Source organism: Leucoraja erinacea, chromosome 32 (genome assembly GCF_028641065.1).
Source record: "Leucoraja erinacea ecotype New England chromosome 32, Leri_hhj_1, whole genome shotgun sequence".
NCBI lineage: Eukaryota > Metazoa > Chordata > Chondrichthyes > Rajiformes > Rajidae > Leucoraja > Leucoraja erinaceus.
The window spans coordinates 18,608,331-18,623,477 of record NC_073408.1 but is presented as its reverse complement, the minus strand read 5'-3'; the positions used below and the strand labels follow the sequence as shown (position 1 = coordinate 18,623,477).

The 15,147-nt window shown below is 43.6% G+C and overlaps 1 protein-coding gene across 7 annotated transcripts in view; it reads right to left on the bottom strand.

Annotated features, from left to right (window-relative positions):
- Positions 1-15,147, bottom strand: part of robo3 (roundabout, axon guidance receptor, homolog 3 (Drosophila)) — a 472,426-nt gene that overhangs the window by 56,393 nt on the left and 400,886 nt on the right. For all 7 annotated transcript variants that reach the window (XM_055660827.1, XM_055660830.1, XM_055660829.1 and 4 more), the window contains exons 10-14: positions 14,577-14,658; positions 10,615-10,783; positions 5,223-5,389; positions 4,025-4,146; positions 1,541-1,757 (exon numbers count right to left, since the gene is read on the bottom strand). In XM_055660827.1, the coding sequence (XP_055516802.1) occupies positions 1,541-1,757; positions 4,025-4,146; positions 5,223-5,389; positions 10,615-10,783; positions 14,577-14,658 (757 nt within the window). The remainder of the gene's footprint in view (positions 1-1,540; positions 1,758-4,024; positions 4,147-5,222; positions 5,390-10,614; positions 10,784-14,576; positions 14,659-15,147) is intronic.

Here is a 15,147-nt window from a genome sequence, read left to right as displayed (position 1 = left end):
AGGTGCAGTTGCACTGGGACAGAAGCTGAACTAAGAGACAGGCACAGCTGGGAGACAGAACTGTCAATTTTCTACCAGAGCTCAACCATCACAGATCTGTAAACAGATGTGAGGAGATCAGAAGAGGGAGATGCGGAGGAATAAAAGAAACAGGAGATTGATTGGTAGATTATAACCAGTTGCGCTTATGATCATCGCATTATGAGCTTCAGCTGCTCTGAGGGTCTGTCTCCTCCCACCATCATGATCTAGGGCCGTTGAATAGATCAAAATGTGACCATAAAAGGAGATTTTGAAAGTAAATAGGCACTTTGCAGAATTTACAGAATCTGGTTTCATTCCACAGTGCGGTCACTCCTGCAAGAGGGTAGAGGCCAAACTCACTCGCTGCAGCCTCAGGGTGAACATTGTTTAGAGATACAGTGTGGAATCAGGCCCTTTGGCCCAACTCGCACACTAGTTCTATCCTAGACACAAGGGACAATTTTCACAGAAGCTGATTAACCTACAAACATCAATATCTTTGGTATGTGGGAGGGGAAACCAGAGGGGAAACTTGGGGAGAACACACGTGGTCACAGGGGGAATGTCCAAACTCCATACAACCAGCGGCCGTAGTCAGGATCAATCCCGGGTCTCTGGCGCTGTAAGGCAGCAACTCTACCGCTGCGCCACTGTGCAGTGTGCCAAACGAGACCTTGACCAGAATCGTACTCAGCATGGTCCGCGCCTCAAGTCCGCACCATGCCTACATCCGTGCTAACCCTATGGAGTCGTGCGGTTCCAAATAATCTATCCATCTATATTACACTGAAACTCTTCCCTTTGTTCTTGTGTCGGTGTGGGTGTGCGGACGTGGCATCGAAGGACAAGAAGCCGAAGCAAAGAAGTGAAAGCCAAATAACCGAACGGAAACAAAGCCGAAACGCCAAATAACCGAAAGCGTATGAAGCCGAAACGCCAACTAACTGAAAAGCTGCATCACCTACAAGCCAACTAACCGAATGACCGCTCAACTGAAAAGTCAAATAATGGACATGACGTCGCCGGGACTTTTCAGCGATTCGTCCAGACCCCCGCGTCCATCACGTCTGACTACACTTATGCAGTAAGTTACAGGTGTGAAATTAGTTATAATCAGAAAGTCACACAACGTGGAAGGACTTGCCACACCAACCAACATGCCCCACTTACACTCATCCCACCTGCTAGCGTTTAGCCCAAAGCCCTCTAAACCTGTCCTATCCATGTACCTGTCTATTTTTGATCTTAAACCTTGCAAAGGTCCCTGCCTCAACAACCTCCTCTGGCAGCTTGTTCCATCGTTTGTGGCAGTAACGTCAAGAAACTCTTGGCAAATTGTCAGCCTTTTTTAACCACACGCTTTATTATTCTATCGCAGAAGACCAGGCACAGTATAAAGCATCCTGGCAATTTACTGCCAGCCTGCGGTGTGTTTTTGGTGCGGATCAGCTTGCCCCAAAACTCCTGCAAGGTTGAGCTTAGGCTTGCACTGCCGGGTTGCGCCCTGAACTCTAACCTTCCTCTGGTGTCCGCACAGTGACGGGGTCGCTGTCCATTCCCTGGAACTCGTCAAAATACGGGCGGATTTTGATCTCGTACTCGGTTCCTTTCTTCAAGTCTACGAGAATGGTGGTGCGCTCAGCTGGGGATTTCACATCTAGAACCAGCCAGGCACTAGTTTTGGTTCGGTACATCACCCGGTAACCCTGAATGAACTGGGCTTGGCGATCAACCTACAAAGAAACAAAACGGGGTAGAAAGAGACACTGTCATTGCTGGCTTTAAAGGTACAATTCAACATCGTTTTGCAGTAGATACAGAGGTTGTTGGCACGGGAAATAGTATAGAAAAGAATCAGAAAATTATAACACAATGGTCTGAACATTGAATTCTCCAATTTTAGATAACCTCCAGCAACCCCCCTCCCCATCCCCTTTGTACGTAACAAGCTGCCAAAGGAGTTAGCTGAGGCAGATACTATAATAACATTTAAAAGACACTTGGACAGGTACATGGATCGGATAGGGTTGAAAGGATATGGGCCAAACGCAGGCAAATGTGACTTAGATGGGGCATCTTGGTCAGCATAGACTAGTTATGACCCTATGACTATACAGAAGATGCTGTTTCCTTTACTCCACTCACACAACCTTACAGTTTACTCAGCAGGTCTATCTGATATTGTACGAGCTTTCTAATTGCTGTAAAGAATAAACAAACAGATATTTGGTGCCCATCCCATTCCCTGCTCCTCTGCCTTAGTTCATCGATAGGATAGGTTTAGAGGGGTATGGGATAACACTGGCAGGTGGGAATAGTATTGATGGGGCGTGTTGGCCAGTGTGGGCAAGTTAGGCCAAATGGCCTATTTCCTTGCTGTATGGCTATGATTGTGAGCCTGCAGGACAAATGGCGACCATGTAGTTCACTGGTGTTTAGTGTATGCAATGTTGTATGGTTTCTGGAGGAAAAGTGTCGTCAATGAATGTAATTTCTCCCTGCCCCCCTCCCGTCTCTCTGTGCTCTCATTTATAGCTATAGAGACAGGTTGGGCAGGTTGGGGCTTTATCTGTTGGTGCAAGAGTCTGAGGGGTGATCTTATAAACGTATATAAAATCATGAGCGGAATAGATAGGGAGAATGCACAGAATCTTTTACGCAGTGTCGGAGAATCAAAAACCAGAGGACATAGGTTTATGGAGAGTGGTTAAGAAAGAACTGCAGATGCTGGAAAAATCGAAGGTAGACAAAAATGCTGGAGAAACTCAGCGGGTGAGGCAGTATCTATGGAGCGAAGGAATAGGTGACATTTCGGGTTGAGACCCTTCTTCAGTATGAATGCTGGAGAAACGTCACCTACTCCTTCGCTCCATAGATGCTGCCTCACCCGCTGAGTGTCTCCAGCAATTTTGTCTACCTTTATGGAGAGTGGGGCAAGATTTAATAGGAACCTCAGGAGGCAACTTTTTCCACACAGAGTGTGGTGGATACATGGAATAAGCTGCCAGAGGACATGGTTGAGGCTGGTACAATGACAACATTAAAAAGACATTTGGACAAGTACATGCACAGGAAAGATTCAGAGCACTATAGGCTGTACACAGGTAAATGGGACTAGAATAGGTGGGGTAACTGGGTCATCATGGACATGTTGGGCCGAAGGGTCTGTTCCTGTGCTGTATGACTCGATGATTGAATTTATACTTCACTATAATTCAGGCTGCATTCTCAATGATTTTTGTTCAGATCCCCTTTGCCGTCAGTGGTACAATGTCCACTGTGTCCTGGTCTTGTTGGAAAGTTACATGCACTACATAGACTTAATGTCATTTCACAGCCAGGGTTATTCTAGAACCATAGACATAGATGAGTGTGGGACCATTCCTTCTAAAGCTGTGGAGATATTAAGGTAATAAAAATGAACTGCAGATGCTGGTTTATATCAAAGATGGACACAAAATGCTCAACGAGTCAGGCAGCATCTCTGCAGAAAATGGATAGGTTACTTTTCAGGCCGAGTCTGAAGAAGGGTCCCGACCTGAAACACCACCAATCCATTTTCTCCAGAGATGCTGCTTGATCTGCTGAGTTAATCCAACATTTTGTGTCTATCTGCGGAGATATTACATTGTCTGCTGCGTCTAAGTGTGAAGACAGTCAAGAGACTAGCCCCATACACGCAAAGAAATGACACGATGCCAAGAACAGCATCGAGCTGACACTGCCACATGTGAGTTGGTGGTTTAAATACAAGAGGAATCATCAGCAGTTCTGAACAAAAAATGTCTATTCAAAATGCCTCCTTGGCTGCACACCTGTGATAGTCTACCCATTGAAATTGGATATGACCCCCTGGCTACATGCATTTATTCTTTTCTTCACCATGCTATATCTTGCCTTGTCCCTACATTATATTGTCAGAGTGCTTGTGTGGGAAACACTAACGGTTGGTACAAAGGGCCGGAGGTGTGGGTCGCTGGAGAAGCGCTTCACTACTTACTGTCCAGGTGACCTGGATGGTGGTCGATGTCAAGGTGACAGGAGGCTGTAGCTGGACTGCCATCTCCCCAAGCTCACGTTGTACTTGCCGATGGTCCACTCCCTGTCCAGTCGGACTCACATCTGTGGGTGAGAGGAGAAGTTAGTGCAATTAACGTGCCAACATGTGCTAACACCTGGTATTTACTCACACTTAATACTGCATTAATGGCCCATTATAGGGTTAATTAATCAATAGGAAGAACTATTGTTAATAGGAACAGCCATGAACATATTGAATGGCGGTGTTGGCTCGAAAGGCCGAATGGCCTACTCCTGCACCTATTTGCTATGTTTCTAACTATAGTCATAGGTCATAGATCAAGTCCTGCCTGTAAATTTGAATTAATGGCTTGTCCAGGAGTCAAATGTTTAACAATTATCCTAACAATCTGTAAACCGATGAACATTTGTCTATATGTGTAAGAAAGAACTGCAGATGCTGGTTTAAATTGAAGATAGACACAAAAAGCTGGGACAGGCAGCATCTCTGGAGAGAAGGAATGGGTGACTTTTCAGCTTGAGACAGTCTGATGAAGGGTCTCGACCCAAAACGTCACCCATCCCTTCTCATTTTCTACAACATTTACTTGTACAAGATATATAAGATGAAAAAACAACTGCCTGGGTTTGAGTTGGTAGATAAGAGTACAAACCTGAGCTGGATCCCCTGGTGTCTTGAGTTACCTATTCTATTTTGACTGCAGTGAATTCATCTCTCCCCACAATGTTGGGGTCATTAACTATCTCTACCCACTTTCCTGCATGCAGGAGGCTTTCTGAGTTGGCAGTTTTGGCACATAATATTAGAATGAATTTTGGGCGTTCTACGAGATTTAAAATTATACAAGGCTACTGTACTAGATGCCTGCCCACAATTCTGAAACTGGAACTCTTGATTCCAATCACTGAGAATGACTAGAATGGAGCTCATCTTCCAAAGTTTGTACCCACACAGGAATGCTATGAAAACCCAAGGCTCCTTCTCTCTCGATGCTATCATTAAAGGCACGTGAGTCACAGTAAGTGCCTCTTGCATTCCCTCTTCAAGCAGCAATTCTACGAATGGACTACAGTAGTGGGACAAGCGGCGTCAACATGGGACAAATTCAATGAAGTTAAAGTTATGGGGCAATACATCAGGGCGAAAATCACCTTACCTTGAGTGCGGACGGGTTCAGAGATGGGGCTGGGATCTCCCAGGCCGAAGGTGTTGACTGCACGCACAATAAACAGGTAGATGGTGTTGAAGTTCAGACCAGTCACTGTATGCTTTTCAACCTTTACATACTCGCCCACTGTTTGCCATGTGCTCCCTGCAGATTGACTGAAGAGAAAAGCGTGGATGGTGATGTTGTGCAGGCAGCAAGCTGGATTTAACACAATGTCCACCTTTCCAGGTAGCCGCCGGTATACATCGATTAAATAAAGCAAGTTGTGGTGCAGCACAGCTGTAGGAGCTGTCTTATCATAGTTTCCCATACGTCACAGTTACATTTATAATAACACAGGAGGACATTCGGCCCATCGGCTCCTGGGGATCAATCCCGTCAGTCCCATTGTCCCAGTCTATTTCCTTGTACCACTGCACCTTATTCTCTCACACACATGCCCATCAACTCCCCTTTTATTTTATTTTTTTCTGCCATTAACCAACGCTAGAATAATTTACAATGGGAGAAACCTTTAGTTGCCAGCAGAAAGCCGCACTACCGCCAGAACATGCAAACTCCACACAGGCAGCACCAAAGGTCACTTCTGAAATTTGTGGACTGATTTGAAATTAAGTAGCTGTCGAATTGTTGTCAAACCTACACAAATTGATGGCACAGCTGGCCATTCAGTCTATTATGTGGAAGTAGCCAACAAATAACTACATATCCTATTCTTATTTCCCAGCTCCTGTTTACTTTAGACTTTAGATTTTGGAGATACAACGCCCACAGAGTCTTTGCCGACCAGCAATCACACCATGTACTAACACTATCCTCCACACTAGGGACTATTTACAATTTTACCAAAGCCACTGACCTACAAACCTGCACGCCTTTGGAATGAGAGAGGAAACCGGAGCAACCAGAGAAAGCCCACACAGGTCACAGGGAGAACATACAAACTCCGTACAGACAGCATCCATAATCAGGATTAAACCCAGGTTTCTGGCACTGTAAGGCAGCAACTCTACTGCCACTGTGCTGCCTCGCTACATTAAGGTGTGCTACAATAAGCGTTTATCTTGAGTATTTTTGAATTGTAATTCTTCTGCCTCAACCGCCTTTACAGATGGTAGATTCCCAACCTCCAGAACCTTTGGATTAAAAATAAATACGTAACTCCTCTAAAACTCCTTTACCAATTATCTTAAGTCCGTAACCCTCGTCATCGTCCTGTTTGTTCAGGGGGAAAGATCCTACCTTCCATTCAATCGCGGTCTTGCATTGTTTTATAAATGTATAACATTCTGTGAATTTGTGACACATTTGAAAGCAGTTTTACTTTCAAACAAGCGCTGACAGTGAAACATTGCCCAATTTACACTATTTTTACCTATGTGCAATGGGCAGTGGTAGAGCAGTGGATGTATTAGCATGGTTCGGAAGAGACTACATTGCTAAATATCAACAGCTCAGGCAGCCAAATTTCTAGCCAAATAAAAGCTACAATGTTATCATTTGAACATCTGATGCATTTTAAAGCGTCACGCCAGAAGGGTTCTGTCGAAAGATTTCCAGTTATTTGGAATGTAAAATTGTATTTTAATTGGAAATAAATGAATGATTTTTTCATCCAGTATTCTTCTGGCTAGTCAGAACATAAGCCAACATAATCCATCACATAAGGTCCCTTCAGCGGTTAAAGGTGATGGATGTCCCACAGCCATTTGTTTGTTCTATGATCATAATAAGGTTGCTTTGCGGTGTTTGCAGAGAAAATAAGAGTCTCACGCTTCAAGAGTCTGCATTTGTATAGCCTTTGGAGTTGAACTGTTGCATAAAGTTGTTTCCTTGTAATTCTAAAATCAGTGAGAGGATTAGATCAAATCCTTACGGTAAACACTCAGCTAGGGTGGAAATTGGAGCACATTGAAAGTTGGCAAATAATCAGCAGATAAATTTAGATGGCATATCAGCTTAGCCTCAGCGCCAGAGACCCGGGTTCGATCCTGACCTTGGGTGCTCAGGACAGAAAGGTCAGTATGGGAATGGGAAGGTGCGTTACAATGGTTAGCAAAGACTAGATTCAGGCAGCTCATTTTATTTTTAATGACCTTTACTTCTAGTTGATCTCACTAGTTCATCTAGTTCAACCCACTAATTTCTATTGTACAGTACCTACGTGGATGAATTTCACTCAGACGGTGGTGCCAGAGGAGCTAGTTGATACTATAGCAGCATTTAAAGGAATTTTGGACCGATGCACAGACAGGAAAGATATAGAGGGATCTGGGCTGAACACGAGCTTAGATGGGGCATTTGTTCGGTTATGACCAAGTTGGACTCATGGGCCTGTTTCTGTGCTGTATGACTCCAGGACTCCCTATGACCCTATATTTTAGGAAGGTGATGGCAGGGAATCTCCAATCTCTGGTTTACTGCTGTTGTTTTATTCTCTGCCTATCAAGCATTGACAAGCTTTAATGACCCTGAAAGTTTGACCTGAAATCCCCGGGCAACCAGTAGTATATCACCAATCTCCAGGACTGAAAGTGGAAACCATACATCCAACCTTGACGTTCCGTGCCGTTTACTTGACTTTAGAAAGCAGATTTTGTCTAATTGATGGAGTTCGCCTGACATGCTTCCAGTACAGGTGTGTCTGGAATGTGCATTCCAGGTCATTGTAACTTTTCGCCTTTACTCGACGGACTCCCAATTCATTTCCTGCTGAAACTTGCTGCTATTTTCAGCCCCCTTGTGTTCATTGCCTGACCTAAGCTTGTGGTCCATTCATATCTCAATGTTGAAATCCCAATAAGTGCCCAAAATTTTTCATGGCACACCCGTCTGAATCTCCTGGCTTTCCTCTTGCTCAATAACTGTCCCAGAACTCTATTTGGGTTTATTATTGTCACATGTCAAGTCAAGTCAAGTCAATTTTATTTCTATAGCACATTTAAATACAACTCTCGTTGACCAAAGTGCTTTCCATCAGTGCAGGTACTAATATGCTACATGCAGTGGTACATAGATCTAACAATGCATACATAAATACATACATACAGCGCATACATGTAACAACAATGCTATTGTTTTGAGTCCTATTCAATCCTAAATCAGATAATTATGCACATAAATACAATCGTCAAACGCAAGTATAACAGAAACACATTTACACATGGAAAAGAGTGGAGCGATTGTATCAGATTCCTCCAATTCTCGATCGCTACTCTCTGCACAGCATCACTATCACTGTGTCTCTAATCTCCTTGAATTCTTTCCAACTCCCTCTGCCACTTTGTCTTCTTAAAATCTATCTTTCCAGGCAAGACTTTTGCTTCCTTTCCTAATATCTGTGTCTTGGTTTCTTCCCTGTTATAAGTTTGCTCCCATAAAGCACTTATGGATTTCTTCTGATGTTAAAGTTTCTGCAAGCGTTTAAATTGAAACGGCATAGTGGCTACAGACCTAGTCCCGGTAAAAAGATCATTAGAGATGGGTGCAATGGTTGGCATGAATATGATCACAATGAAAACATGCAAACTTCACATAGCCAGCATTGGAATCAGGATTGAACCCAGTTCTCTTGTGCGACGAGGCTGTGACAACTCATTGCACAACTGTGCTGTTCATGGGGCACTGAGGGACAGATGTTCTGGTACAAGAAATAATTCATGTGGAGATGTTCTCAGTCCAAATTAAAAACAATGCTTTGATTTCCATCAAAGAAAGGAACAAAAGCCTACAGATGAAGACATGAAGTGCTGGAGTAACTCAGTGGGTCAAGCTCCATCTCTGGATAATATTGATATGTGACTTTTCGGGTTGGGACCGTTCTTCACAGTGTAAAAGGATCCTGATCCAATCGGCACCTGTCCATGTTCTCCAGCGATACTGCTTGACCTGCTGAGTTAGTCCAGCACGTTGTGTGTCATTTTTTGTAAACCAGCATCTACAGTTCATTGTTTCTACAAAAAACTACAGATGCTGGATATTTGAAAATAATATTAACAAAAACAAAATCTACAAAAGGTGATTCTCAGCAGATCAAGCACTATCTGCGGAGTGTGGAATGCAGCGATTAACATGAACTTCTAACTCTGTTTATCTCCGCAGATTCTACATGACCTGACAGCTTCCAGCACTTTCTGTTTCTATTTTATATATTTCTCAACTATGTTTTCTGCTCTGATTTAAAATCTGCTGCCTATTCTCAACCTAAGGTAGAGAGAAGGGAATCACACCCACTCTCATCGATCACTGTCTAATGTTCTCTCAATTGTATAGGTTTCCTCTAGGTGCTCCACTTTCCTCCCACACCCCAAAGACATGCGAGTTTGTAGGTTAATTGGCCTCAATAAAATTGCCCCTCGTGTGTGGGGAATGGATGAGAACGTGGGATAACATAACATAGACCAATTGTGAACAGGTCAGGCCTGATTCTAATCATGTATAGTCTTTCTGTTGTAGACACACAGTCTTGCTGTTGATTGAAAACAAACTTTTCACTGTACCTCGGTGCACAGGACAATAAACTGAAAGAAACAGTCTGGTCGGTCTGTATCTCTAAACCAAACCAAACCAAACCAAACCAAACTAAACCAAACTAAACGAGTCTATGCTAAACTAAAGTAAAGTAAACTAAACCAGCAGAATGATCACAGCGGAACTGCAATAATTCCCATGGTGTACTAACCTGCTGCCTTTCATTGTTCTAGCTCCATGTTCAATGAAAGTTTAGGTAAGAAACAAGGAAATTCATTTATACATGGAAAAGGTGATTCATAAAACTGAACAAGAGCAGAATTTCCGAGCACTCAGGGGCAGAGTGTTGCTATGATGAACAAAGGTTACAGATGGAGAGTCAATGTTGGCTGGTGTTGGGGATCTCCTAACATGGGGACAGTTATCAGGAGCTGGGAAGGTGCACGGCATGGAAACAAATCAAAGCTACAAAGGAAATCAAATAAGTAAATTTCCCAAACAGTTGAGATGTTCTACTATCTCTTCCTCTGAAATTAATACCTCAAGCCATAAAGAAGAGGCTGGCTGTTTTATTCAGCAATGTTGCTGATGGATTTCAAGGCTCTTTTAATGCAGCCATCAATTGTTTCCCAGGGAAGCAGTTTTGGTTCTGCCTCATAGCCTTTCCCTGTTAGTGCAGCACATGTCTGACAGTAATTCAAGGCTATTCCTGTCATGTCTGTGACAGGCAAATCTCTCTCCGTGAACAAACACATTCCCCACCTGAGTGAGCCTCATAAATCTGTGAGCGATTGGCACTGGGAGCTGTCGCTCGCTAAATAACACCCTGGCGCTGTCCAAAGGGACGTGAAGCCTCTGTGCAATGATATTAATTCCTGCCTCTCCCAGCTGCTTTCTTTCTTCGCCTTACCTAAACGCCTCGATGATGTACGATGTGACTGCCGAGCCTCCGATGTGTTGGCTTGGCTGCCATGTCAAGGTGACACTATTGCGGGTAACGTCGGTGATCACTGGCTTGGAGGGAGGGCCTGGAAGAAGGTCGGGTTCAGCCGAGAGGATACGTGTAGGACTCCCGCTTTCTGAAGTAAAGAAAGACACATTTTTCAGTTGTCATTGTTGTTATTAAATTGCAGGGAAACAGATTTCACAGCCAGGAATACGTTGCCAGGAACTTTGTCCTCGAACCAGAAACATAGGGTTTAAACTCTGTTGACTCATTCAACCTTTAGTTGGCAGCACAGAGAATGTGAAACCTCTAATCAAAAGGCTGGATCACCCACTGAATGAACATATGGAGGCCACGGTAGGATGGGACATGAGAGGGTCACCATTGAATGCAACATTAGGAGCCCACCATTGAATTGGTCATGGGAAGCCCAACAATGGGATGGACATGAGGAGCCCACAATTAAATCAGAGATCACAAAAATCACCATTGAATGGGGCCTGAGATGTCTTCCACTGAATTGGACACCATTGAATGGAACACGAGAAGCCCGCTATTGAGTGGGAGATCACATGCCCGCCATTGAATGGAACATGAGGAAACTACCCTTTAATGGAACTTTAGGAGCTCACTGCTGAAAGGAACATGAAGAATCCACCCTTTAATGGGAGATCATGACCCCGCCATTGTATCGTCTTGACGAGCCCATCATTGAGTGGGACATCAGGATTCCACCGATGAATGGACATGCAAAACCCACCATATAATGGAGCACGAATCAATGTGAAGCTGGAAATCCTTGGGCTTATATAATTTGGAGGGATAGTAAACATAGGAACATGAGCGATCCTTAGCTTGTTGGTCATGTCGATCCTTTCACCAACATAAACCATTGATTTATCCTGACACAGTGAAGAGTGACTGTATAAGAATCATTTATGGCTCTCATTGCTATTCGTGGACCTACACACCTTTGCTGTTATCTAGCTTTGATCTGTAACAAAATAGCTCTACTGTGATGCATCTGGTGATCAATTAGCCTGGCAATAGGGACATTGTGGATGAGGGTGGTAAAGATGAATTGACCGAAGCAACCTGTTACATGCCTTTTATTTATCATGCTTTCCTATAAAGGAAGGGACTAGGGTGAAATTAATACACAAGGAAGAAAGTCAAATGAATCTCAGAGATAGCTGCAATACTCAAAATCCATCAATGAAGGTCATTCCTTCAGCTGCCAATGCCTCAAGCTGTGGAAACCTAATCTTCTTAAACCCCTGCTCCTTATGAACTCTTTATCTCCTTTGTATACAAATTCTAAAATCTATCTGTATGACCACACTTTATGCCTTCTCTAATGTCCACTTCTGTAGCTTAGTCAAATTCTGACGAAAGGTCTCGACATGAATCTTCACCCGTTCCTTCTATCCAGAGATGCTGCCTGTCCCGCTGAGTTACTCCAGCATTTTGTGCCTATCTTCGGTGAAAACCAGCATCTGCAGTTCCTTCCTACAATAAACAGGCCTATTAATCTCCTTGGATATTTATCATCACAGATGGTGCTCCATAAATACAAGGTAATGTAGCTCACTTGTATTCATTTAACTGAAGCCTAAACGTGTATGTTTATTGTAGACTGTATCTGTAGATGTCTAGCCAGAGACAGCCAGTAAGTTACCATTACATATAGTCCTTGGGATCCTGGTGCATTTTGTTAGCATTGTCACTCAATGCAAATGGTGCAGCCATTTTAGATAACAGCAACAGAAGCTACTGGCGAATAAAGAAATACAAATATAAATAGGAACAGAAATCCATGAGGGAATTCAGCAGATTCTGCCCTTACTATAGCGGACACATTAAAACAGAGGGACAATTTGGAGCCCAACGCATCCACCAGTGATGCTTTGTTGAATTTACCCCCTGAATTACTTCCAGAGATAACCCGGATTGAATGTGTGTTTCTCAGAGCCTGCTGTTTATCATGGGACTACAGGGATAGATGTTCACTCTGCATCCATGAAGTCATGAATAATGACTCCAAGGCAGCTGCAGGTATCACTGTTTTCTCTAACAAGCTCCACTCCACAGCAAGTATACGCATACTGTTCCTCAAAGGTCTATGTGCACTGTGTGCTAGCCTGCTCCATCCTTGTTACTGAAGTGGCCTGTCCCACTTAGGCGACTCTTTAGGCGATTGCCAGGCACTAGTTTTAATGGAATTCACCTACAACACCTGGCGACAACCTATGACAGCAAAAATTGTCGCCACTGTCACCCCAAATTTTTCAACATGTTGAAAATTTTGCAGCAGTCGCCTGTAGTCGCCTAAGTGGGACAGGCCCATTACAGTTCATCATTTTTTCTAATGCACTGCGCAATCAAAGACATTTGTTAAACCCCTGACCTCCCCTCATTCTAGGTCACGGTATGACATTGGAAATCTAGCTGCCAGTGATCTATGCGAGCGGGAGTTCATTCAGGAGCAATTATAGAGAAAGCCCAGCTATTTATCAGGAGATCTATTAACATTTCTTACGGAGGTGATTCTGTGCTGGCAGCTCCAAACTGTGCTCTTCTCCTTTGTTTCTGCCCAGGAACCTCCTTTCCCCCAATCTACTGAGTACCTCTACATTCAAGCTTTCACAGAACAGTGCACCACAGGAAAAGCCCCTTCACCCCACAATGTCCATAATACCAATTTAAACTATTCTCCTCGGCCTGTACATGGTCCAGATTCCTCCATTCCCTGCATATTCACGTGCCCATCTAAAAGCCTCTTCAAAGGCCCTATTGTATCTGCCTCCACTGCTGAAGATCCACCCTCCCTTATCGTGAGTGAGTTTTAACTCAACCCTTGCCCCAAGAGGTATTTCAAATATCCTTGGGATGTGGGAGTCAATACTGACATTAATTGGCGATGTCTGAGTTTTATAATAATTTGACAAAACACAGGGAATTGGCTGAACAAGCAAAAGGTTGTTAAAAGTCAACCACGTTGGTTTGTGACTGGAGTCATGTACAGGCCAGACCATGTTTCATATCCAAATGAACATTTAGGGAATCATTCAGATTTTCCTTAAATCGAATAAATACATGATTATATTTACTGACGATCACCTCCAAATTTTCCAACTTCTTCTTCTTCTTGCGTATGGCGTGCACAGTCTAAAGTTGTAGGACAACTTGTTCCATTTGATCTTATTTGATTGTGACTGAATTCAGATTTTCATTGTAGGATGTGAATACTAACTCTGATATTATGAATGTGTCAGAAACACCTGTAGATGCAGGTTTGCGCCGAAGACAGACACAAAATGCTGGAGTAACCCATCGGGTCAGGCAGCATCTCCGGAGAACAGCAACAGGTGATGTTTTGTGTCGAGACCTTTCTTCAGATATTATTAATGCAGCTTTGGAACAGTACATTACTCTACTCTAAAACCGCTCACGTGGTATCCGACTAACCCACTGACTAATGCCCCTGTCCCACTTAGGAAACCTGAACGGAAACCTCTGGAGACTTTGCGCTCCACCCAAGGTTTCCGTGTGGTTCCCGGAGGTTGCAGGTGGTTGCCGGAGGTTGCAGGTAGTGGAAGCAGGTAGGGAGACTGACAAAAACCTCCGGAAACCACATGGAAACCTTGGGTGGGGCACAAAGTCACCAGTGGTTTCTGTTCAGGTTTCCTAAGTGGGACAGGGGCATAAGGAAGCTCGTAAAAGAGTTTTTAAGCTAATGCTTTGACTTAAGTGGCAACTTCATTTCTGTTCTCATTCCATTTAGTGACCATCATGAAAACCCATTTTGAATGTAAGATAAATGGACTTGCTTTTTCTATTTTAATTTTAATTAAACTGCAGGTACCAGAGACCTCCTTTGCTTTTATTTGCCCTCCAGTTAATGTGATGTGTTCATTGCTCCATACCTTGTACCGCCAGGTAGCCACTCCAGGTGGTCTCTCCACTCGATCCTGTGGCAACACAGATGTACATTCCTGTATCGCTAACCTGGCAATAAAAGCAAACACAATTTAATTAAGTTTAGAGACACAGTGCAGAAACCGGCCATTCGGCCCACCGAGTCTGTGCTGACCAGCGATCCCCATAGATTAACACTATCCTACATACACTATTTTACCAAGCTAATTAGCCTACACATTTATATCTCTTTGGTAGGAAACCAGAACACCCAGAGAAAACCCACGCAGGTCACAGGGTGAACGTACAAACTCCATACAGACAGCATTCGTGGTCAGGATCAAACCCAGGTCTCTGGCACTCTAAGGCAGCAACTCTACCACTGTGCCATCATGCCGCCCCAATTTGGAAATGGTTCTCGTTCCCCTCTGCTGTCTACAGATTATATCATCAAGACATCCTTGGGTACCATTAAGATGTTCTATAAACTGATGTAAAAGCTTTTACTTGTTTAACATATGCATACCAAAACATGAGAGATATGAGAGCCGATAATACATTCAGCAGTTTAGATAGCTT